Here is a 24595-nt window from a genome sequence, read left to right as displayed (position 1 = left end):
TTGGCACAAGATAGAAGGTCTAAGTAGTCACAAGTGATCAGACAAGGTTGACCGAACATTTGGTGATCGGAAGTCTAACAGAGAGTTGGCAAGAGGGAAGTTCAAGTAGGGTTATGTAGGACTAAACACTTAGCATAAGATGGAAGGTTCAAGTGGATCATGGAGGATCAGACACTTGACACAGGACGGAAGGTCTAAGTGGGTTACGGGTGATTGGACACTTAGTGACGAGGTGTGAAGTCGCGACAAATCAAGGTTGACCAGATGCTAGGCAATGAGGAAGTTCCGATAGAACAAACTTCCGAAGGCCATAACTTTTGACTCGGATATCAAAACGAGATGATTTTTGGTGCGAAACAGAGCTTATCCATAGATCTATATTTTTACTCATACCAATCAATTGGTGATTCAATCGATTGGAACAATAGATACACTATAGCAGTTAATATAATGTTATAGAATCGATTGGCCTGATTAATGGGAAGCAACCACCAATCGATTGACAAGGTAAAAAATACATGTTATGTAGGTTTAAACGATCGAATTTGATGACAATCGATTGGTGAAGTCTACTAATCGATTGGTAGGTAAAAATTAGTTTGAACAATCAAGGGTGTAGCCAGAATCTAAATTTACATGGGGCTGATCATCGAGATATAAACCTGCAACGATGGTCGCACTGATATCGTGTGCTATTCGAGAGAAGGGATGTCGCAGTTGTACTCGTCGAGACACTACCGAACGCTTATACAGGACATGAATATAAAATATCATGTGAATGATAATGTAAAGATCTTCAAGAAATTGAGAGATTATGCTGCTCAGAAAGGAGATAGAAGGAAATCCATTCTAAAAATGAACAAATCTACTCGAACTTAGTGACAGAAAAAGAGGATCAAAACTAAAATCTTTCACACATGTGGCTCTGCGACTTTAAGGAAGAACAAGGAAAAAGGGAGGGGCGTCATGTGGTGAAGGTGCGTACGATAGGAAAAGGAGAGCGTCCAGCTCATGGTGTTTGGTATACGACAACAATGTGCGTGGGGTTTGGAGGCGAATGATCGCGAATTTTTTTTAATTTAATTAAAATTCCTAATAAAGTGACGTGTGTTTTGAAATTTTAATTAAACCAAATCTAAATTTTGGTTTAATAAAAAGCACATGCGTCAAGAATGGAAAAACAATTAAAAGAAAATTATGGGGTTGATTTTTTTTTAGTTTTATTTTCTTAAAATTGGTAGGGCTGGAGCCCACCCTAGTCCCAGGGTGGCTCCGTCTATGTGAACAATAGCCTTATAAAGAGAATTTCGAAGAGGATTCTCAGTGTCAATTCTTGAATGTTTGGAGATAAAGTGCTATTACATTTCTCACTATCAAAAGACAATCCAAAACAACTAAAAAGCAAGCCAAGATTTTCATTGTAAAGTCATTTTCACTTTACAAAAAGACTACTCTACGGAATTGTTCAAGATAAGCTGAGAGATATCCAAAAAGCTGCTCAATAGCTACTCTTATTAATATTTGGATTCTTATTTCTTGTTCTATTATCGTGTTTTTGTAAAAGACTACTCCACCTCTGAGAGATATCCAAAAAGAAGAAGTTTATAATGGAAGGAGATCACTAAAATTATACTTTGGATTAGTCGCTAAGAAGTGAATGCTAATAGTGAAAATCCCAGAGAATACATGTGGAATCAAGTTTGAATCAAGATTTTTACTATATATTCAAACGACAAGCACAAGATTGAAAGACGAAAAGTAATTAGAGCTATTTATCCCGTTTAACTTGAACGGATCCTAATACTAACAGCTATTTTGTAACTTTAAAAATAGGAGTAGCTATTGAGTAGCTGTAATAATAATGTTGAAGTGAATGATATTTTGGATATAAAATATAGATTTTTTTGTATGTCTATTAAGAAAAAAAGACGTTTTTTTTAATTATTTGCATAATTTGATTCTTGTCCAAGATTTTTATTCAGTAAGTTCCAAAAAGAGGTAATTGTGCGTGCAAAAATTTAACTCGCTCATTATGGTTGTCTTGTTCTTTCTCCTTTTTGTCCTTTGTTTTATTATGCTGTTGTATCTGCTCACAGCCGCGCCGTTTACGATCCCGATTACCTCCTCCTCTTGTCGATTACCTCCTCCTCTTGCTTGTGCTTCGTCTAAGTTCGGCCGGGCATCACGGCGTCAGTCGTCGGTGGAGGAGCAGATCCAAAGCGGAGCGACTACGATGTAAATCCTAAATCAAATAAGTGCACGTGGCGAGGTCGAGAGTCATCTGGATCGCACGCTTCTTTCAAGGAAAGCGACGAGGCCAGGTGATTCGCCCGACCTAGGCAAATCCTCCCTCTCGATCCGTTTCTCCCATCTTCCTTTTTTATGTCTCGATCCCCATACTTGTTTGTCTCTTGCATCCCTCAATACCTTCTATAACGGGAAGTTTAAGGGTTGTAATGTGGCTTGGTGGAACCGCAGACGACGAGCAATGGAGATCTTTTGAGTCGATTGGAGGCTGTTGCATTTATTTTTTTTTTGATTTTTTTGTTTTGGATCGATAAATCTTGATTCTGGATTAATCTTTGAAATGAAGAAGATCTGCTTGCAGAAGAACTGCGATGGGGCAATGGGAGGATCGAAGATTTTTCCCTCTCACGAGCTTGCAGATCGGGTAAGTTAGAACCAGTTCTGTTTGCTATTTTCGTTCATTCTCTTGTTCTATCCTGACGTTCTCGTTTCAGTGTGACCGAGAGTGGGTTTTGTAGCGATCTCTTCCCCAGTTCACTTGAATCTTGCAATCATTTAATTCGCTTGATTCGATGATCATATTTTGGAACCATATGTCAAACCTAACACTTAATTTCTCTGCACTGTGAGATTTAAGTTCTTCTATACAATTGTGAGAAAAGAAATCAATAATCCGTTCATGTGGGATAAGCAGTTTCTTTTTGAAATTGAGTTAATCTTGGAAGCTTTATTCTGACGTCTAGTAGAACTGTAGAAGATATAATGTGAATGACATTGCTATAAATATGAGGCATGTTTTAGGTTTATTGTGCTACGCAACTGGCTGTAATATTAGATTTTAGTTGATCGGATCCTTTGGTAAATCTTTCTCTAGTGCCACAGTTTGGGTGATTCTCTTTTGCTTTAAAAGAGGAAGTTTGGTAATTCTTGTAACAAGGAAAAATCTTGAAAAATAATCAGTGATAACATTTCACCATTTTGAGAGGTATAAATATTAGATGGTTGTTTTAAGACAGGAAAATAAGAAATGGAGGGTATCTTAAATTAGAGGCAAATCTCTTAATTATGGAAGAATGACGACTAACTTCTACACTAACTAATAACGTTTAAAAACAACATCAAATACAATCCCCTTAATTATGGGTCTTTTTCTGATCCTCCAAAGGTTTTTCTGTTGATCCTCCAAAACTTCCCTCAAGCTAGTGGATATATATCTATTATCATGTAAGAGATAAAGTCATTTCCAAATTCCGATTCTTTTACTCCTAGGATCCAAAGTAATTAAAGGTTCAGGGTGATCAAAGGGAAGAAAGAGCAGGCTTCATCAGAATTAGAGAGAAGATCAAGGCTAAGAGTAAAGTCTAAATTTGAGAGGAGATATATTTCTCAAGAAAGATGCATCTCTAGACTCTTTCATTTTGAGATGCTTGATGGCTCAGGATCTATGACAAGAAGCCTATAGTTTTTTGCTATCTAAGAAATGTTATGAAAATTATCAGTGCAAGAAAATCAGGCAATGCTAACTAGTGTACTTTTAATGATGTGCTGTACTAATGAACTTTTAGCTTTCTGTCTATTGATTTTCCATTTACTCTTGAAGCTATGATTATGGCAGATTTGCCACATATTTCTGGATAATGTACAGCTAACTTTTACTGTTATCGAAGCTGTCTTATTAAACAAACTCCATGTTTGGGTTTCCTTTGCAGGGATCTTCAGTCCTATCTGTCTCATTTGACTCTTTTTTTCGCTATAAAAAACAAGAAATTATATATCCTAGTCGATAATCGTCCATGGTTGATCCACCAAGATTCACGAGCTACTCACTTGTGGCAGTTAATGGTTACCAAGGTAAAGGTGAAAAGGTTCAAATTCATACTAAAAGGATGAGAATGAAATTTGTATTTTCTAGTTACATTTTACACTGTTCAGTCTAGGCTATCTCCTTTTGCAAACACAAGATCCACTAGAGTTACAGGAGGAGATTTTGGGAAGATTCTAGAATTTACCAAAAGCTCTAGGTCTGTTTCCTTCAAAAGAAACAGATTACGGAATTGGTTATCCTTGATTGATGCTGCTCGCAATTATAAGAAAAATTTGCACCATGTCAAGAAATTGAAAGACTCCTTCCTTTTGAGTAATGATTTGCATTGCCCATTAAATGGATGCATTGTTTTTGAAGTAGAATGGAAGCATGTGCGAAGTATCAACTACATCAATGAACTGCAGGTATCATCTTTTGTGATATGCCCTTAAATGCTAATCATTACTTCTCTGTTCTAATTTAAATTTCCTCATTTGTTTGACTGTCTATGTAGACTGACACATCATTAGCTTTGGAAGTTAAATTGATGAAAAGATGGGAATTTGATAGTATTGAACAGGCTACTAGCTGCATCTACTTTTGGTATACTGGTACCAGCATTGAGTGTTCTCTCCTGAAAGATTATCTAGAAGGAATTTCCTGCACAGGTAAAGTATCTTAAGCTTTTTTGTGCAGCTGAGAAATTCCTTTCACTGTATATCACATTATCATCTTTTGCAGATGTGTTTTATGATGCCCAGGAAGATATTTCGTCTTCTAGTGAGGCTGCTGAAGAGCTGTCCACTGTTGTTGAGTCTCACCAGGAAAAACAATTTTATATGTATTCCAATTGTTCGTATTCTCCTGGAAGAGTGGAAGATTTAGATTCACCTTTCACGCCACCTGCTTCTGGGCCTTATAAGCGAAGAAAGATAATAAAACCAAGCATGTACAGTGATGCGGATGAACTTTCTGAGGAAGCATATAGCGAAAATGTGAGATCTCCATCAACATTATCGTCAACTTTAAGTGGTAGTGAAAGTGATGATAGGTGTTTGGTTTCTGAGGCTAACACGTACAAGGATGTATTCATCTTATTCAGATTTGATGATCACGATCTCTCATTTAAGCTCAAGGAAATAATTATGTCTGATCTGAGACTACTTACATTATTGGAGTATGGACTTCCTTCTTGGGTCATTTTTCTTCAATCCTACCCCGTTTTTTGTCAAATATATCGTCCATGGATGTGTCCTTTAGCCAGGACTTTTTACGTATTAATGTCTATAATCACTGTCCTCATAGGATTCTATGACCTTTATAAGAATGTTCCTATATTGAAGGCAACTGCTGCAAGATTATTTGGGCCCTTCTTTAACTGGATAGAATCATGGGAAATGATTTCAAGGATCAGATACCTGGGAACTATGCTTTTTCTTCATAACTTTGAGAAAGCTTTCATGTGGTTCCTAATGGTTGCACGTGCTACAAAGCCATTGTTTTCAGTATTGACAAAGCCAATTGCCGGCCCTATCATGGAACTTTTTGAACTGATATTTCCCATGTGGAATGCATGCTTTGATACTTTAGGGAACCTCAATTGGATTATTTGGAATGTGCTATCATCTTCATGCAACGTGATTTCAAGTATATTGGAAATTATCGTTTGGCCTTTCTGGTTTGCCTTTTCAACTTTATGGACTGTAGGTGGGATATCAACTAGTTGTAGCTCTTTGTCTATACTTGCCTGTTGGTGCTCTCAGCTTCATCTTTGATGTCTCACTTTTTTGCTTCTACATATCCTTTTCTAATTACAGTGGCACATGTAATATACCCCGTTGTCTGGCTTCTTTTGGAGATTGTCAGTGCTTCTGTTCGCTTGATTGTTACATTAACTAGTTTCCTTGGGATGCTTTTGGCCAATGTCTACTACCTACTACAAGGAACCTGGTCAGCTATTGGGGCTTTGTTTCAGCTTGCATCTCCATCTGAAGCAACAGCAGTGGCCTATGAAGTCTCAATTTGGCGATCACTTTGGAATGACTTATTTTCCAAGGTAATGTTCAATGATAGACAAGTGAACATCCTTTTGATTTTTAAGTTTTTGTTCTTGTTTTTTCTCCAGGTATTCCGTGCAATTCGAAGCATTTTTTATGGTTTTGTTGCTTTTTTCACAGCTTGCAATAGGCATAGGTTAAGGTATGCTATCTATTACACTATTTTTCTTTATCTGATAAATCAGAATGCTTGCTGGTTAAGAAAAGAACTCAAATAGTTCAGCTATATGGTTCTTTTTCTTGTCATTCAGCACCATTGCTCCAAATTGTTTAAATCTGTCTAGTAATAAACTCCTTAAATGTAGTTTCTATGCGTTATCTTTATATTATCACTCCAATTAAATGATTCTCTTATTTCAAGTTGTTTAGAATAATAAACCCTGAGTCAGAATTTGGGTTTTACATGGATCTTATGCCTCCATTGAACCTTATGAATGGCGAGTAGTCCACAGGTTTTTTTTTTAAATTTTATTTGGTTTTCATTTATCCCTCTACACCTTTTTTAACTCTAATTGATTCAACTTGTCCAATTTTTTGAATTTGCTGGACATCTTTGAACATAACAAATACGGTTTAGATCCATTTTCATGAGATTGTTGGCAGATTTTTGTCAGGGCCTGATGTAGCCAAATCTCCACCTTTCTGATGGATCATCAAATCAAGATTGATAGCCTATTAAAATTCTCTCATTAGCTTGTCAAATGTTTTTGAGCATGGAAGAGTTAACAAATAACAAGATCTTTATAGTAGCATGAAACAATGTTTAAAATCTCGACCCGTGCCGAGATTTCGGTCCTAGATCGGAATGATACGGTTTCGGTATTGTATCGTGCCGTGCCATGTCGATAGAGTTTCGATATATATATATATATTGGTCGTTGTTGTATTAATTTTATATAACTTGATAGTATACATTTCTGAAAACTTCTAAAATAAAGAATAGGTAATCTAAAGTAATCTAAAATGTAGAGAGTTGAATATGTTAATATTCATGGTTCCAAATTTTTACTTATAAGATAAAAAAAATTATTATCTATAATAACTATATAAATTAACATAAAGATCATAATTTATATTTAATAATTATATAAATTATTTATTTATTAATTTATATAATATATAATTATATAGTTATAGTTCATAAATATTCATGGTTCCAAATCTTACTTATAAGATAAAAAAATTATTATCTATAATAATTATATAAATTAATATAAAGATCATAATTTATATTTAATAATTATATAAATTATTTATTTATTAATTTATATAATATATAATTATATAATTATAGTTCATAAATATTCTAAAGTATATATATATATATATAGCTTATATTGAATTCTAAAATCAAATTTATTTTAAAAAATTATATATTTATTAAAAAATTAACAATAATTTTTTTTAGAATTATTTATAAAATTTTAAAATTATTTTAAATATTTTTATAAATTTTAAAATTATTTTAAATATTTTGATAAAATTGTAATCTATTTTTTAATTTATAAAAATAATTTAAAGTTTATTTTAAAAATTATTTTAAATTATCTATATATTATATAAATTAGCTATTTTTTTTATATTTTTAATAAAAATGAAGGGGAGCCTTGACACAACGGTAAAGTTGTTGCTTTGTGACCAAAAGGTCATGGGTTCGAATCCTAGAAACCTCTTGCAAAAAGTAGGGTAAGGCTGTGTATAATGGATCCTTCCCCGGAACCAATGGTAGGGTAAGGCTGCGTATAATGGATCTTTCCCCAGAACCCCGCATGGCGGGAGATCCGTGCACCGATGATGTAGGCCCAACCCGTGTTGAAGCCCAATATGAGCCTTTAAACTTCAAACGAACATAACTTTTGACTTGAGACTCGAAATCAGGTTCTGTTTGTCATCACGCTTGCAGAATTCGAAAACCTACGTTTGTTACCGGTGAAACCGTAATTGTCAAATTTTTAGCCCCAAATTCTGCCGTTTAAACCCTTTTCAGGGCCTTTTTGTTATTTTTGGTAATTTTTATTTTTGGGTATTTAGGATAATTTTTATATTTCCTGTATTTTTTAGAGAGGATTTGTCTTGATCTGCGTCTTGATTTGAGTTAAGATTGTTAAGTTATTATTTTTCTTTTCGGGTAAAAATCTATTTCCTTTCTTTATAAGATTGGAATTAAGATCTGTTAATTGTAATTTCTTTTTTTATTTGAGTCTTAGGTTGTGGTTTATATAAGAGTCATGTTTAGATATTGAGGGATCAACCCTCGGGTTTTAATAAAAGTTTTCTTCTTGGAGGTTCCTCTTCTTGTCTTCTGCTCAATTTTCCTCTTCTTATCAGCCCGCAGAATAATCGCTATCCTGTTTGGCGTCAGTTAATATCAGAGCTCGAGAAGGTCATCAATAGATCCAATGGCGGGTTGTCGTGGTTGTAGTCGCGGTCGTAACAACAGACAAGCTTCGACGAAGGAAGTTGAGCACTGTGGTTGTAGTGTCCAGGACATAATGACAATTGAAAATTTACAGAGGCAAGTTGCAGATTTAACCTAGCGTATGACGACACGAGATCTCGAAGATCATGAGATTTCATATCGTGAATATGAGTCTTCCTTCGAGAACCCATATCATCGGCGAGACTCACCTCAGGAACGTCGTGGACGAAAGGAGCCCGGAGACTTCGAATTTTGGGATCTGCCCGAATTTTCTGGGTTATTGCGAGTAGAGGACTTCATTGACTGGATCAACGAAGTAGAGCGGATCTTCAACTATAAGGGAGTTTCAGATCAGATGAAAGTGAAGTTAATTGCCATCAGACTAAAAGGGTGAGCATAAGCATGGTGGGAATAGATGCGGTGCTCTCGGATCAAACAAGGTAAATCTCAAATAATTGTCTGAGAAGATATGAAGGAAAACATGAAGGAACACTTCCTTCCCTTCGCCTACACTCAAACTCTGTTCCAGCGACTTCACTCATTAAGATAGGGCGCAAGATCGGTCGACGAATACATAGAAGGATTTTTCCAATTGGTGGCCCGAAATGACCTATTCGAGACGGAGGAGCAGAGGTGGCACGTTACTTAGGGGGTCTACGCTTGGCCTTGCAAGATGCCCTTAGTCTTCATTCACTCTCGACAATGTCAGAGGCCTTTCAGCGTGCACTGGCAGTCGAAAAGCAATAAAATAGGAAGCCAGCGGGGAGGACGACCAGAACAATCGGCCAGCTCGCCCTCAAAATTCTCGTCCTTCACAGCAGCAGCCATGGCAGCGACCACTGCAGCGGTCACCACAGGTTTACTCTAAGGCCCCTGTTAGATGTGATCAATGTTGTGAACAAGGACATATGGTGCACCAATGCAGGAAGCCCTCTTCTACTTATCTGAAGGGTAAAAACTTGTTGATCAAGGAAGAAGTGATAGAAAATACAACAGTAATTGGTGATCTGATGTACGAAGCATCCGACGAAGTAATTTATGGTGATCGCTATGAGACTTGGTCGTTCGTAAGAGTCTGCTGACTCCCAAGGGCGATTCGGGGGATAATTGGTTGAGAACCAATATTTTTCATACTACCTGCACCATCGCGGATAAAGTCTGCAAGATGATTATCGACAGCGGCAGTTGTGAGAATGTAATATCCGCAGAGGCTATTCAGAAATTACAACTGAAGACGGGTCGTCATCCTTGAACCCTACAAGTTATCTTGGCTGAATAAAGAGAGCGAGGTAACAGTAGACTGACGATGCCTTGTTTCCTTTTCAATTGACAAATATTTTGATAGTTCTTGGTGTGATGTGGTGATCATGGATGCATGACATGTTTTGTTGGGACGACCTTGGCAGTATGATCGCAGTGTTCATGATGGGCGGAAGAATACCTATACCTTTAACGTCAAAGGAAGATAAATTGTGTTGACGCCGCGACAGGAAGAAATTACTCCAACTCCGATAGTTAAAAATACTAATATGCTTTCTATATCCAAGTTTTTAGATGAAGTGGAGAAAGGAGTTGTATATGCTTTGATACCATGCTAAAGCATTGCTCCGACCATGGACGCTGAGTTACCAGTCGAAGAACAGCATGCTAGCGGATTTTGATGAGTTGATGTCGGAGGATCTTCCTTCTGGGCTACCACCTATGTGAGATATCCAACATCAGATTGACCATGTTTCAGGGTCGAGTTTGCCTGATCGGCCAGGTTATCGCCTTAGCCCTAAGGAAGCAGAAGAATTGCAGCATCTAGAGTTGTTGGAAAAGGGACACATCCGAGAAAGCATGAGCGCCTACTAGTACTGAAGAAGGATGACTTGTGGCGTATGTGTGTCGATAACAAAGCCATCAACAAGATTACAGTGAAGTATAAGTTTCCAATTCCCCGCTTGGATAACATATTGGATCAGCTATCCGTTTCTAAGGTCTTTCAAAAATTGACCTTAAAAGCGGATACCACCAGATCAAAATAAGACCTTGTGATGAATGGAAGACGACATTCAAGACAAAGCATGGGTTATATGAGTGTATGATCATGCCTTTTGGACTGCCCCATGCTCCCAGTACCCTACTAGTACTGAAGAAGGATGACTTGTGGCGTATGTGTGTCGATAACAAAGCCATCAACAAGATTACAGTGAAGTATAAGTTTCCAATTCCCCGCTTGGATAACATATTGGATCAGCTATCCGTTTCTAAGGTCTTTCAAAAATTGACCTTAAAAGCGGATACCACCAGATCAAAATAAGACCTTGTGATGAATGGAAGACGACATTCAAGACATGCTACCTTCATGAGCTTTATGCATTAAATCTTGCGGTCCTTTATGGGAAAGTTTATGGTGGTACGACATCCTAGTCTACAGTCCGACTTGGGCATCACACTTCGATCATCTCCGTGTTGTCGTCGAAAAGCTAAAAATGGAGTGTTTATTTGTAAACAAGAAGTGATCTTTCTTTACTACATTGGTAACTTTCCTCGGCTTTATTGTGTCTACTGATGGTGTACATGCAAATTAAATAAAGATAGATGCAGTCCTGGAGTGGCCTCAACCGAGGACCTTGCACGATGTTAGAAGCTTCTATGGCTTAGCTTCTTTCTACCACCGGCTCATTAGAAATTTTAGCACTCTGATTGCTCCTATCACCGAGTGTTTCAAGGGAAGGGATTTCAAGTGGTCTGAAGAAGCATAGGCTAGCTTTCAACTGGTCAAACAAAGGATGACCAAAGCACCAGTTCTGGCCCTTCTTGATTTTGACAGATTATTCGAAGTCAACTGTGATGCATCCGACATAGGTATCGAGGTCTTCTTAGTCAATTTGGGCGACCAGTTGCTTTCTTTAGCGAGAAGCTCTCTGTGTCCAAAAAAAATTATTCTATCTACAACTTGGAGTTCTATGTTATTGTGTAGCCCTTGAAGCATTGGCAACACTACCTAGTACAGAAGAAATTCATCTTGTTCACTGATTATGAAGCATTAAAGTATATCAATGGTCAACACAAGCTGAGCAAGCGACATGTCAAGTGTGTGACTTACTTGCAAGAGTTCATCTTTACACTAAGGCACCAAGTTGAAAATTTGAACTATGTCGTAGATGCCCTGAGTGGGTATTCTTCATTACTCACCACCATGAGCATTAGTGTTGCGGGTTTTGAGATTTTTCTAGATATGTAAGCAGCTGACCCATCATTCAAAAGGATATTCCAGGAGGGACATGATGGTTACCGACATGATTTTATTTTGCATAATAGGTATCTGTTTGTGGGTTGGAGTTGTGCATTTTAGATTGCTCTCTAAAGCAGCAAATTATGAGCGAGCTTCATAATGAGGGACACTTTGAACGTGATAAGATGTTGGCCCTCATCTCTGCCAATTTCTATTGGCCTAAGTTGACCAGTGATGTGGTTCACTTTGTTGATCGATGTTCTCTATGCCAACGGTCTAAGGGGGTTCTAACCAATATAGGCTTCAACACTCCCCTATCCGTTCCTGAAGCTCCTTGGCTCGATGGCAGCATAGATTTAGTATTGGGATTGCCCTGCACCCAACGAACCTCAGACTCAGTTCTTATTGTCGTTGACATATTCTCAAAGATGATGCATTTTGTAGCTTGCAGGAAGACTATAGATGCTGCTCGAATTGTCGATATTTACTTCAAGGAGATTGTGCGTTTACATGACGTTTCTCGGTTCATGACTTCAGATCGAGATATCAAATTCATCAGTCACTTCTGAAGAGCTTATGGGGAGAATTGGGAACACAGTTAAACTTTAGCAGTACTTACTACCCTCAGATAGATGGACAAACCGAGGTGGCGAATCGGAGTCTAGGAAATCTTCTGACATGCCTTATAGGAACTAAAGCCAAAGCAGTAGGACTTGACGTTACCTCAAGCAGAGTTTGCCTATAACAGATCAAAAAATAGGACCACGTGATTAAGTCCTTTTGAGATTGTCTATGGCCAGAATCCATTAGGAGTTCAGACTTAGCCCTTGTGCCACGTGTAGGGCAAATTACTCCTAAAGCAGATGAGATGACAGAGCATCTTCAAGGTATTCATGAGCAAGTGAAACTGGCAATTATGGAAAGCAATACTAAGTATAAGGCTCGGGTCTATCGTTATTGTTGACAGGTACTTTTTGAGATTGGAGATTTTGTCAGGGATGTATTGACTCGTGATCATTTCTCTATTGGAGAATATAATAAGCTAAAGGATCAAAAAATCGGACCATATGAGATATTGCAGAAGATTAAAGACAATGCCTACAGGTTGCGCCTTCTTAGTCATCTGAAGACTTTTGATGTCTTCAATGTGAAACACCTAACTCCTTATTCGACGGTTGCTAATAAAGTTAATCTGAGTTCGAGGGCGAGTTCTTTTCAAGCCGGGGAGACTGATTCAGGCCCAACTCGTGTTGAAGCCTAATATGAGCTTTCAAACTTCAAACGAACATAACTTTTGACTCGAGACTCAGAATTAGGCTTTGTTTGTCATCACGCATGCAGAATTTGAAAACCTACGTTTGTTATTGGTGAAATCGTAACCGCCAAATTTTTAACCCCAAATTCCGCCATTTAAACCCTTTTCATGGCCTTTTTGTTATTTTTGGTAATTTTTGTTTTTTTTGGTATTTTGGGTAATTTTCATATTTCTGGTATTTTTCAGAGAGGATTTTTCTTTATCCGCGTCTTGACATGAGTTAAGATTGTTAAGTTAATTATTTTCTTTTTCGAGTAAAAATTTATTTCCTTTGTTTATAAAATTAGAATTAAGATCTGTTAATTGTAATTTCTTTCCTTATTTGATTCTTAGGTTGTGGTCTATATAAGAGTTATCTTTAGATGTTGAGGGATCAACCCTCGAGTTTTAATAAAAGTTTCCTTCTTGAGGGTTCCTCTTCTTGTCTTCTCCTCAATTTTCCTTTTCTCATCAGCCCATAGAATAATCGCTATCCTGTCTATCTGGCGTTAACCGCGCTACTTTTTTTTTTTATATATTTTTAATAAAAATATGCATTATAATTTTATTAATTAATTAACCGTTTATTTACTTAATTATTAATTTATATAATATATAATTATAATAATTAATTAGAAATTATAGATATATATATATATATATATATATAATGATTTTAATTAAAACATTTTATAAAACCTAACTTTTCCTATTTCTCACGATACTGCCACATGTCGCCTTCGCATCGTCGCCGCCTTCGCGTCACCCTACTGCAGGGCTCGCGCGATGACTCCGCCACCGCGGGGATCACGCGACAAGTATGCCACCACCGGTGTGCTCACGCGACCAGCCTGCCACGACCGAGGGGCTTTCCCGACAAGATCGCCGCAGTTGCGAGGCTCTCGCGATGCCTCCTCCATGGCCGCAGGGCTCATGCGACGCCTTTTGAGGCTTGGTCGTGAGCTTCAAAACCTCCTGAACTCTGGTGCCGATTTCGGTGTGCGGGCGGAACGATAAGTTTCGCCCGTTCCGCCCAACACGGAACGAAATTTATATCCTTGGTATGAAATGAATCATAACGACAGTTTTTTTACGGCTGCTAAGGATGTCTGTAGATGGCAAACAAATTTTTGGGTTGTTAGCTTATGAATGAATTGAAACTAGCATTGTCTCCTGAAATGCCTCATTTAAGCCGTAATTCTTTGCAGCAATGATGAATGAGGACTGTAAGAAATAACTTTCTAGTTTTGAGTCCGGCCACAAATTTAATAAGATATCTTGTATTCTTATATAATTAATGCCTTTGAGTTAATTAAATTTTGTCCTCAAAGAATTCAGAGAATAGGAACAAGACTTAAGTGAAGGTGCCAACTAATTGTTATAAGGGCCTTCATGATGGAGCATAAGGGTTGGGATGAAAGCCCACCATCATGATCCACCATTAAAGCATTGTGGTCTATTTGCTTTCCATCTGTATGAACACATGAAGCCAAGCATCATTTTAAGCTTGACTGTTTAGTTTAATCGAGCTCATCGAGAGTATATCAATTTTATCCTAAATCTCCAATTTTGTTTATCTACAGAATTCATGTTTAAACTCCACTGAGGCCTGGTTACTTTTACAACATGACAATTTCAAGCACAAATTGGACTTACACTTAATAAATATTTAGTGTACTAAAAACCACTGCTAAATTCTATTATATAAGTTTATTATATCTCATCCAGCTCTCAAACTTATTTCAATCAGGAAATGAGTCTATTCACAATCCTAGAACTATTTAAGAGCTAAATTTCCAGACTTTTCATCAAATTAAGTCAGTTGACAAGTTGTAATCATATCTGTTGACATCAGCAAGCTTTCATGAGTTTTGTTCATGAACAAAACATGAGGTTGTTCATAAGCTATCTTTGTTTGTTAATTCTCGGGTCTTTGGATTGAGCGCAATTCAAAGGTCATGTTTTGCTTGCTAACATATTCAGTCAAGCTTGAATTAAGTTAACCGAGCAATTCAAAAGAAGGTTGTGAACTTAACTCTTGCAGTGTATCCAGTATCGCATATCCCATGTCTCGTTAGTTATTGGATATGAGCTTTGAGTTCTTGGGTATTGCTGTAGGATCCTTCTTGGAAAAGCTTTTTTTCATTTATTATTTTGTAGCAAACTGGATTTACATTGCTCAGAAATATTTGTATGTTTTTTCTTATTTGTATGGCTCAACTTCCCATACCATGGATTAGGAATGGTGATTAATTGCTTGGTGTAATTTAGCGTAATATAATAACAAAAAAGGACAGCCTAATGCACAAAGCTCCTGTCCAAGAATGAATCAAGGAATTAGAGTTAGGGGAGACTTTAAGTTAATGTAGTAAATATTATTATTATAAAAAAAATATAATAAATTATTTATATATATAACAAAAGAACATTTTTACTATTATTAGGTTGCTGGATTTACTGAAAAGAAAGAAAGCATTTAGGGTGAAGGACGGAAAGGCTGGACAAAATAAAAGTTGGGGCTTCTTGTTATGGGTTGGAAAACTTCTATGGTGACTTGTTCTCCCACTATTGCCATTTGGCGAAAACGAGAAACAAAGTAAACCAAAGAGAACAACATGAACTACTGCTATTGCTTGAACTGGCCAAAGGAAAAGAACAATAAACAAAAAAACAACTACAAGGATAAAAGAAAAAGAGAATGAAAATCTTGCCCTCTTCTTTGACAGTCTCGGCTAGCTCCAACGATAAGAAAAGACAAAACAAGAGCTGCTCTTGTTGGAGAGGAAGAAGGATTAAGGTTGCTCTTGGTCATAGGAGGTTTGCTGCTCTTAAGAAGAGTTAGAAGAATTGAGAGCCGTTGTTGGAGAAGGAGAAGAGAAAAACAAGTAAGCTATGGTTGGGAAGAAAAAACAACAGGGAGAAGGAAAAAGAAGAAGAAGACTGCATAAAGAGAGGAGATAATATGTTTTCTTAAAATTTTCCTAATTCATTTTAAATCGATTGAACCTGTTTAACCCAATTAAACTTGATTCGGCCATAACTTGGCCAAATCAAATTCAAATCTACCTCGATTTGAGCCAACAAACTCCTTATCTCCTCACCTACCAGACGGATTTTGTTCGACCCTAATTCGATTTTAATTCAGCACCTTCACTTCATATTCAATGTTCAATTTATTTATTTATTTTGTTAAAAAAATCAAATAGTTAACAAAACTTATATACATAATAAAAAAAATCATAATTAAAGGGATTATGAAAAAGAGGGTAAGACTTACATGGATCTGTCCATGATGGTTAGTTTGCAATAAAATCATAGCCAAAGTGATTATGAAAATCATGACTAATTAATTATGAAAAATCAATAGTCTAGTTAAGGGTTGCCTCCCTTTTTCTTAGCCCTCTTTTCCTACAAGGATGCGACAAAACTTATATAGTCTAGGTAAGGTCTGGGCTATAGCCCAGGACAGCCCTTACATGCATCCATCCGTGCTCTCGCCAATGCAAAGTTCTGGGGAAGAGTCGAACCACATTGGGTCTATTGTATATAGTCTTACCCTACCCTGTATTACAAAGGTTATTTCCGCAAGTCAAACCCGTGACCATAAGGTCAAATTGCAGCAACTTTAGTATTGCGCCAAGAGTCCCCTTCAACATGATATAATAACAAAATATCTAAATTTCAAGTTCTATATTTCTTTGCATAAGATATTTTTTTATTCTATTGTAATGCACCAGTATCAAAAGGAATATTGATCCTTTTTTAGGAAGTTTTAGGTACCACAGAGTATTGATGAAAACACAATTTGCACAAAGAATGGTCTGAATGGATGGTCGAAATGGAAAGAAGCTTCTAAATTGTTGTGTAATTACTATGTCCCTCCTAAAAAGGGCAGCCCAGTGCACGAAGCTCCCGCTATGCGGGGTCCTAGGGAAGGATCCATTGTACGCAGCCTTACCCTGATTTTTGCAAGAGGTTGTTTCCAGGATTCGAACCCGTGACCTTTTGGTTACAAAGCAACAACTTTACTGTTGCACCAAGGCTCCCCTTCACTATGCCCCTCCTAAGCTAAAAGAAAATTTTGCATAATACTATGGTGTGACCCATCACACCTTTTGGTCTGAGTGTTGGGTTGTTGAAAAATGGTGCGCACAAAAAGTCAATGTGGTAGACATAAAAATGCTAAGATAGATATGTGGAGTTACTAAAAAGGTCAAGATAAAAATACTAATATTCGAGAACAATTAGACACAGCTCCAATAAATGATATATGAGAGAAAAAGTTCAAATTATATTATACGGATATATTTAAAGGTCATTAGATTATAGAGTTAAAAGAGTTTAATCTATAAGTTTCCAAGTATTTTGTGTAAAGGGGTAACCAAAGAAAATATTAATTAATGTAATAAAAATAAGTTGATTAATTTGGATATTACTATTGATATTGCCCCATATAATGCTTAATGGAGAAATAAAATTCATGTTGCTAATGCTAAATGATTGGGACAAACACAACTTGATGATGTTAATTATAATGCACTATAGTAAATATTAGTTAACTAGCTAGCTCTTATATTTGCATATTCGACATGACACATGATTCATGCAGCCCTGGTAACTTGGCGGCCAATATTTTTTTTCTCATGCTACAAATATGGAGATTTGTATATTTGGGAAAGAGAATATAAGAAAAGTGAGTTGTTGCTGGTGTTACCTATGAATCTGTATGCTTATTTTGGTAAGTCATGGTTGTACTTCTGCCTACCTTTTAATTTTTGTTCGGACTGTTTTCATATAACACGTTCAATGTTATTGTTTTGCTCTTATAGATTATAATATTATTAATATTTTTTTCTCGCTGTCATAGCATCTACAATCACATCCTAGTGCTTCTTCATCGGTTTTCTCATGCCACCCTCTCTTGGAGACTTTCCAGGTCTGATCGTGGGAGGAAGAAAGACATAAATCAAAGCCATGTAAGCTTATTGAAATATCTTTCTTATTAATTGTTATAAACTTATAATTCTTGAGATTTTTTAGCCTGATTAACTTATTACGAGTATTCCATGTTATTGCAAATATTAAAATACCAGGATATTGGTGCGCTATTGGTCTATTTAATTTGAAATACTAAATAGTGGACATGTGATCCGCTTTGGTGCCCTATGTGATGTCTATTGATATCAACAATTAAATGATAGTAGCTTATGAAGATTCCTAAATATGTTTTGCCTAGCTGCCAAATACATCATCTTATTATGGCTGCTAACTTTATAACAGTTACTTTTCTCGTTTCCTTGAAGAGTGAATTATACCCTCACCAAAATGATGTTGCTTTCTATTCCAAGGGGAACCTGTATGCCGATGATAGCTTAGATACAATTTTGCAAATTATATTTTGGTTGTGTATTAGTAGAAAGCTTCAACCTATAAAATATATAAGCTTGAATTATTCTATTAATGGTATTTTACTCAATCTTAAAACGATCAACTTATACTGCAAATAAATAAGCTAACATTGCTCCAAATATTTTGAGCAGTATACAACTAAAAAAAGCATAAGAAATGTGACTGGTTATGTCTGCATTGACTAGACTGTTCGAACTTCTCTTTGCTAAATTCAGTTAACAGAAATTGCTATTCCTGCCCACTCCCGTTGCAAACTCAATTGCCTAACTGTTATCTTCTATGGCTCTTACCAAAAATTGCATAGATACATCAAGAACCCAAATCTACCTTGGATAGCTTGGATTTTTAGAACCTGACGAAAGAGATAGTTCTCTCAATTTCACATGTTCCTCCATGAAGTCTTTCAATGTCTGTCTTGATTGGCTCCTCTGAAACTGCTAATTAAATTGATGTTGCATCTGTACAACTGTATGTTCCTTAGACTTCAATGTATTGCAGGCTTTGGCCTTCCTTTCGCTTAAGAAAACAGAGCATCTGATAAAGTGGTGCTAGTAAATAAGACCCATGAACTCTAATGTCCACTCTTTTATAACACATGGTAAATTATAGTTCTCCTTTGAAATTTTCTTTGCTCTTGCTAAGTTTAGCAGATACAATTTTTGCGTTGGTCGACACTCCTTTAGGGTTTTCATTTTAGTTAGCTATAGTGACCTTGATCCAACTAATCATGACATTGGACACTGGGGTGCAATTTGTGTGCTCCACAGGTAAAAGCATTAGATTTTAGGTTCAACATGCACTATGGAAATCTGCTCTTGCAACTTAAGGATAGCTTCTCATTTTTAGTTTCACTATATAACTGATTGTTTTATCAGTCAAATTTGGTTGATGTTAAAAATTTTTTTGATGTCCTTCCAATCCTGCCTTTAGGAGTTAAAAAGTTGTTCATTTTAATAATATGATTTCTATGCAGTGTGGTGGTGATCTTAATTTAATCTAGTTAGATAACTGAACTGCTACTTACTGAACCAGAAACTGCTTAGGCATATAATGATGGCATTTTGCATTGCATGTTTTACTCTGTGTTCCTTAAGCAAAATGCAAAGGATTTTTCCTCCCTAATATGTTGCTTGATTGATCTTTGCAGCTACGAGAAAGTGATAGATCAAAGCCTAAGTGAGTAAACTAAGTGCTTCTTTAGCACATGCCAATAATATTAAACAAATTGATTAACAGTGTCATATTTTAATGTCAGATCTGGCTTGCAAACACCGGAGAGGCTACGAAGAAGGCACACGAGGCGACTAACTTCTGAAACATAGCACATTGGATAGTACAGGAAGTGCACGTTCCTTCTTTCTTTATTCTTTTATTTTGGGTCTCAGAGAAGTTGGATACTGATCCCTTTTTTCTCTTCTTTTGGGGATGGAGGGAAGTTGTAGATTTACTAACTGGGTGGGAAATCTAACTGTAGGCTCTGCGTTAGAAACGTCTTGTCTAGTATGGTCATATAGTGAAGAAATTATTAGGACTCCTGGTCAGCTCATCCTTAGAAATAGTATAGTATGCACATATACTTCATCAAAGCTTGTTCTTGGGCACCAGCGTAACAAGATTGAAAAAAACAGGCAATCCTTCCACATCAAAGATTTGGCCGGTGTGCAGACCACACTTATTGACACCTCTGGGCTGGTAATGTAAACTAAGTGGTGTGGTTGCAATACCTTTGAATTGGTATCAACAATATTGTCAGTTTATGCTAGAATGTCAAGAGATTTTAATGCCAGCCCTGTTCTCTAAAATGTGTGGACTTTATTAATTTGGTGACCGACTTTCAAACTTTCATGATTATTTCTTTCAAATCTGTAATATTTTGACTGGAAAAAAAAATTGTCCGAGTGAATAGGAAGTTTTCTATTATATGAATTGTGGAATGTTCAATCATTGGCTTTAAGAGTCATGGTAGAAAATCAAAAGAATACCCCTAACTATTCATATTATTTTTTTAAAAAAAATATTAAAACGGGGCTTCAATATAATTTGATACTTTTATAGTACTTCACCATGGAGCATCTTTAATTGAAGGTACATCATCTTGAAACAATTTATTTAAAGTTATATAATTGAAGGTACATCATCTTGAAACAATTTATTTAAAGTTATACCATCTTAGAATAGGTTAGGTATGGTCAGAGTTACTATAAAGTGGTATAGTTTTGATTAAAATTGTGATTTTTCTTCTCTCAAGTCTCCCATAAATTTATTTCTTTGACTTATATATATATATGGGCATTTAGTGTTAAATTTTTTTAGGGGTTATGATTTAATGTTTAGGTTAAAGGAAGTGATTTATTTTTTATTTTAAAAAAAATAACACTAATGCCAATGAGGTGTCTATAAATGAGTGACCAATGGAATAAAACTCTCTCTCTATGTATCCTTGGAATCTGAATTCTAATCTATAGTCTGGGGTTTACGTATCCTTTGAAATAGTAATAGACCTATATTTAAGGATGGGAGAGTCTCCTTTTATGAAAATGTAACAAGAGAAATGGGAGGACGTGCTTAATTTTTATTGTGTATATGTACCACGTTTGCCCCCTTTCTTCCAAGTGTACGCTACTCACAGTCGACAAACTTATACATCTCGTTACAAAGAACAATCATTTATCGTATGACCCGACTCCATTCCACAAGCTGCTTGTTGAATTGCCCGTGGAAGGAATTAACCCTCCTCCAAAGAATGCAAATCAATCAAAACCCATCCACCCACCCCTCTCTAATCAGCCCTCTCCCTATAAATAGCTCTTCTCGACACCACTTGCCGTATCGTCGGCGTTTCCTTGGACGATCGAGCTGACAACGACGTCGTCGTCGAGTGGTGCAACTTGGCAAACAAGCCCACCATCGGTGCGGTATTATATGTGCAAGCCTCCGTCTGCATGTAGTTTCCGCGGTCGTCCCTGAATTGGTCTCGGCCATCCGGTCCCCCAACTATCGCACCAACTACCACATTTGGGTTTGTTCCCCGCCTTCCATACCAATCGTAGTATCCCTGCATTCGTAACATAAATAAAATTTAAAATTAATAAATAAAAAATATTTTTTTAAAATAGAATTTAATAAATAGAATTACCTGCATACACCCGATGAAGCCTTTGCTCCTCTTGTACGTCACGATGGAGGCCCCACGGTGGTGGACCCGCCCTGGATACTTGGGCCCGAAGCCCACCAAGTAGCTGGTCCGCATAGGATTCGCGCCTAAAATATAGTCGGCCTGCGACTTCGCCAGGCCCATCAGTTCCTCCGCCCCCGCGTCGCCGCCCGCGCAGCGGAGCCGCCCGCCCGCCGCCTCCAGCTGGGCGGCGTAGACGGCAAGGAGGAAGGCGGCGCCGGTGACGTACTGCATGTTGTTCCACTGGCGGACGTAGAGCATGCCGCCGGGGGAGCGGTGCACGTTGACGCTGCCGTCGTCGTCGCCAGCGTTCTTGTGGAGGCAAGCGCACACGTAGTGCTCCGCCTTCGCTCGGTACTGCTCCAGCTCAGTTACTTGGGCCTTCGTTAGATTTCTCTCGTCTTGCAGTAGCTGCCGAATTAAACACACACACACACACACACACACAATTTATTTTATTTATTTATTTATTAATTTTAAAAATTAAATTTCTTCACGATATATGAAAGGAAAACGAAAATTGGCCGTGATCATTAGTGCAAATTAAATACTGTAAATGGAAGATATTTTTAATGTTATGTCGACGTGTAGAGGTGACGATTCATGTGGCACATGTGGTAGAGAGTTGGGCTGTCAAAAACTCATTTGTTTCCGTCAAATTCTAAATTAAAGTGATAGGAGCAGTTTTAGTCTTTTAGAAAGCAATTAAAGTTTAAGAGAGAAAGTAAAAAATTTCCTAAAATTAGTAATTTATAATTACACTTTAAATTACTAATGAAAAATGGAAGGACCTTGGACGCCATGATTTGAACGCCGGCGAACTTGACGTCCCAGCTGAACTCCGTCACCGCCCACCCCGTGCCGCCGAACGCGCCGCCGTTCTCCACCACGTACTCCATGTACTCCTTCCGCCCTGTCGCCCTGTGCAGCCACAGCGCCGCCCACAGCAGCTCGTCCTCGTACCCGCTCCACGACGGGTAGTAGCTCTTCGCCTCACGGATGCTGCTGTCGTACTTGCCCCGGTACTTGTCCCCGAACTCGAACAGCTGCGCGAACAATCCAAGATTTTAGATTTTGATCGATTCCTGAAATAATCATTAAACACACACAAAAAAAACAGAGATTGATTGATTCAAATTAATCATCACCTGTCGAGCGTGATGCAGGAGGAGGCGGGCGTACTTGGGGTTGGACTTGCGGAACACGATGAAGGCGGCCGCCATGGCAGCCGCCGTCTCGCCGGCGATGTCCGACCCGGGATTCTCTTTGTCGATCTTGTACGCTTGCCGCGACGTCGTCATGTCCTCCGGCCGCTGCCAGCAGTAGTGATCGGTGTCGCCGTCGCCGACCTGAACATGTACATAATAACAATTAATTAATCCGATCACTGGTCGAATCCTCCATCAGATCGATCGGAAGATCGCGTGAACAAGAGGACGTGCCTCGGCCCAGAGGACGAAGGGGTGGGTGTGAGCCTTGATGAAGTAATCGGTGCCCCACTTGATGGCCTCCAGCGCGTGCCGGTACTCTCCGGCGGCGGCGATCTCCTCCCCGTACTCAATCACGCTCCACGACAGCATTGTGATGGTGAAGGCCATCGGCAGGCCGAACTTGACGTGGTCGCCGGCGTCGTAGTATCCCCCGACCAAGTCCACCTGCATCAAATTAATTAAATGATCATAACATCAAATCAAAATGGCCGCTATAGCTCTACAAACTCCTCCGAAAACGCACGCACTCCTTGTTGCAGCCCGTCGGTGAGGCCGGAGTGACCCCGCCAGGCGACGCGCTGTGTGTAGGGCAGCCTGCCGGATCGCTGCGCCTCGAAGTAAAGCAGAGACTTGGACAGAGCATCCTTGTAATCCAAATCCTTCGAAGCTGCAGCAGCAACAGCCAAGAAAACAACCAAAACGACGGTCACAAATCTCTCGTTCCCCATGATCAGGGACGAGAATGCATGAAACTACCCAACCTCCTCCTCCTCCTTCTCGATCTTCTCCCTCTTCTTCTTTCCAATTTGTGGAAATTATAGTTTTATATGCAGGGCAGGGGAATCGGCGAGCTAATTAGTCAAGGAAATATATATATATATCGAGAAGGTCAATGTTTAGCTAGCTGCTACATCACAGCCAGGGTCCTACCCAAACCGAGTATTACGACGTATATCTCCCGGACATTGACGCACTCGATCGGCAGCTTCAGAGCAGGCCCTGCTCTAGAAATATAATGGAGGAAGAAGAGCCGAGGAGTTGGTGAGATGATGGCGTCACCGTGATCGATGCATTCGGTCAGCGGAGCAAACCCGACACCATCATCTATCTAGCTAAACGGGAGACGTGGATTCGCAGGATCAGGCGGCGGCGGCGTCATCGGTCGAAAATCTGCTTGCCGCCGTGTGGAAACGAGACCTTCAGGTCCGATGACTTTTTTTACAACAAACTTGTCGGCGCACCGTCACCAGATTCGGCCAATCTAATTAACGCGGTCTATCGATATATAGGCTGAAAATCGTTGATTTTTTACCGCCTTGGAAAGCAAATCTCTTCTCACAAATTATTCAGTGAAGTGAGTCATCTCGGATTAATGCTTCTACGTCGTCAAACCGCGTGGTGGACAGCCAGAGTTCTTAATTTATGAGCAATATAAGTCGTCGATAAAGTCAACAGTCTCCGAGCATATAGATTAAGGGCCAGTGGTCACTGGATGATAGATATATTATGCTCGGAAAGGTTGAGCTTAATCCTTTATTAAGCAGATTAGTTGCTGTCCAGATATACTGTGTCAGTCATTCTGCTCACTGGTCATGTTCGAGGATGCTTAAATTATATGTATTCTTCACCTAACCATAAAATACGTTATTCGTGAATTATTTACCTACCATAAACATTTTTAATTCAATATCTGAATAAGAGTTAGCAAATTTGCAAAGTATTTAGTATTCAATGATTTATAATTTTCAAGGTTTGGTTG

At 38.1% G+C, this 24595-nt stretch overlaps 2 protein-coding genes across 6 annotated transcripts; one reads left to right on the top strand and one right to left on the bottom strand.

Annotated features, from left to right (window-relative positions):
- The first annotated feature begins 2049 nt into the window (after positions 1 to 2049).
- Positions 2050 to 20394, top strand: LOC122051811. 5 transcript variants are annotated; one of them, XR_006131546.1, is made up of 11 exons: positions 2050 to 2321; positions 2609 to 2671; positions 3957 to 4098; positions 4180 to 4476; positions 4566 to 4719; positions 4793 to 5758; positions 5869 to 6107; positions 6177 to 6250; positions 17651 to 17779; positions 17909 to 18017; positions 19598 to 19626. XR_006131546.1 is itself a non-coding variant. In XM_042613110.1 (11 exons), exons 2-11 carry the CDS (start codon positions 2619 to 2621, stop codon positions 19770 to 19772), a joined length of 2130 nt encoding a protein of 709 aa, XP_042469044.1. In that variant the 5' UTR covers positions 2050 to 2321; positions 2609 to 2618; the 3' UTR covers positions 19773 to 20394. The 5 variants fall into 5 exon arrangements, 3 of the variants coding, with proteins under 3 accessions (XP_042469044.1, XP_042469046.1, XP_042469045.1); XM_042613110.1 differs by lacking the exon at positions 17651 to 17779 and adding an exon at positions 19706 to 20394; XM_042613112.1 differs by lacking the exon at positions 17651 to 17779 and adding an exon at positions 19706 to 20394 and having other exon boundaries at positions 2597 to 2671.
- Positions 20395 to 20990: 596 nt separating this feature from the next.
- On the bottom strand, positions 20991 to 23831 carry LOC122051810 (endoglucanase 7-like). Its single transcript, XM_042613108.1, has 6 exons — positions 23364 to 23831; positions 23068 to 23280; positions 22774 to 22974; positions 22417 to 22671; positions 21587 to 22036; positions 20991 to 21505 (listed from the first exon to the last, which is right to left on the bottom strand). The coding sequence occupies exons 1-6, from the start codon at positions 23562 to 23564 to the stop codon at positions 21230 to 21232; spliced, it is 1596 nt and encodes a 531-aa protein (XP_042469042.1). The 5' UTR covers positions 23565 to 23831; the 3' UTR covers positions 20991 to 21229.
- Positions 23832 to 24595: the final 764 nt, after the last annotated feature.

This window comes from Zingiber officinale, chromosome 3A (genome assembly GCF_018446385.1).
Source record: "Zingiber officinale cultivar Zhangliang chromosome 3A, Zo_v1.1, whole genome shotgun sequence".
Taxonomy (NCBI): domain Eukaryota; kingdom Viridiplantae; phylum Streptophyta; class Magnoliopsida; order Zingiberales; family Zingiberaceae; genus Zingiber; species Zingiber officinale.
The sequence above is the reverse complement of the archived record's forward strand: the minus strand, read 5'-3'. Positions and strand labels throughout refer to the sequence as shown.

Excerpts from the sequence above, each read along its gene's own strand:
- LOC122051811 (XM_042613110.1), top strand. The coding sequence starts at position 2,619 with ATGGGGCAATGGGAGGATCGAAGATTTTTCCCTCTCACGAGCTTGCAG. Across the intron at positions 4,099-4,179 it reads GGCAGTTAATGGTTACCAAG|TCTAGGCTATCTCCTTTTGC; the intron begins GTAAAGGTGAAA and ends TACACTGTTCAG. Across the intron at positions 19,627-19,705 it reads AGTGATAGATCAAAGCCTAA|ATCTGGCTTGCAAACACCGG; the intron begins GTGAGTAAACTA and ends TTTTAATGTCAG.
- LOC122051810 (XM_042613108.1), bottom strand. The coding sequence starts at position 23,564 with ATGGGGAACGAGAGATTTGTGACCGTCGTTTTGGTTGTTTTCTTGGCT. Across the intron at positions 22,975-23,067 it reads CCTTCGTCCTCTGGGCCGAG|GTCGGCGACGGCGACACCGA; the intron begins GCACGTCCTCTT and ends GTACATGTTCAG. Across the intron at positions 21,506-21,586 it reads GCTTCATCGGGTGTATGCAG|GGATACTACGATTGGTATGG; the intron begins GTAATTCTATTT and ends TTACGAATGCAG.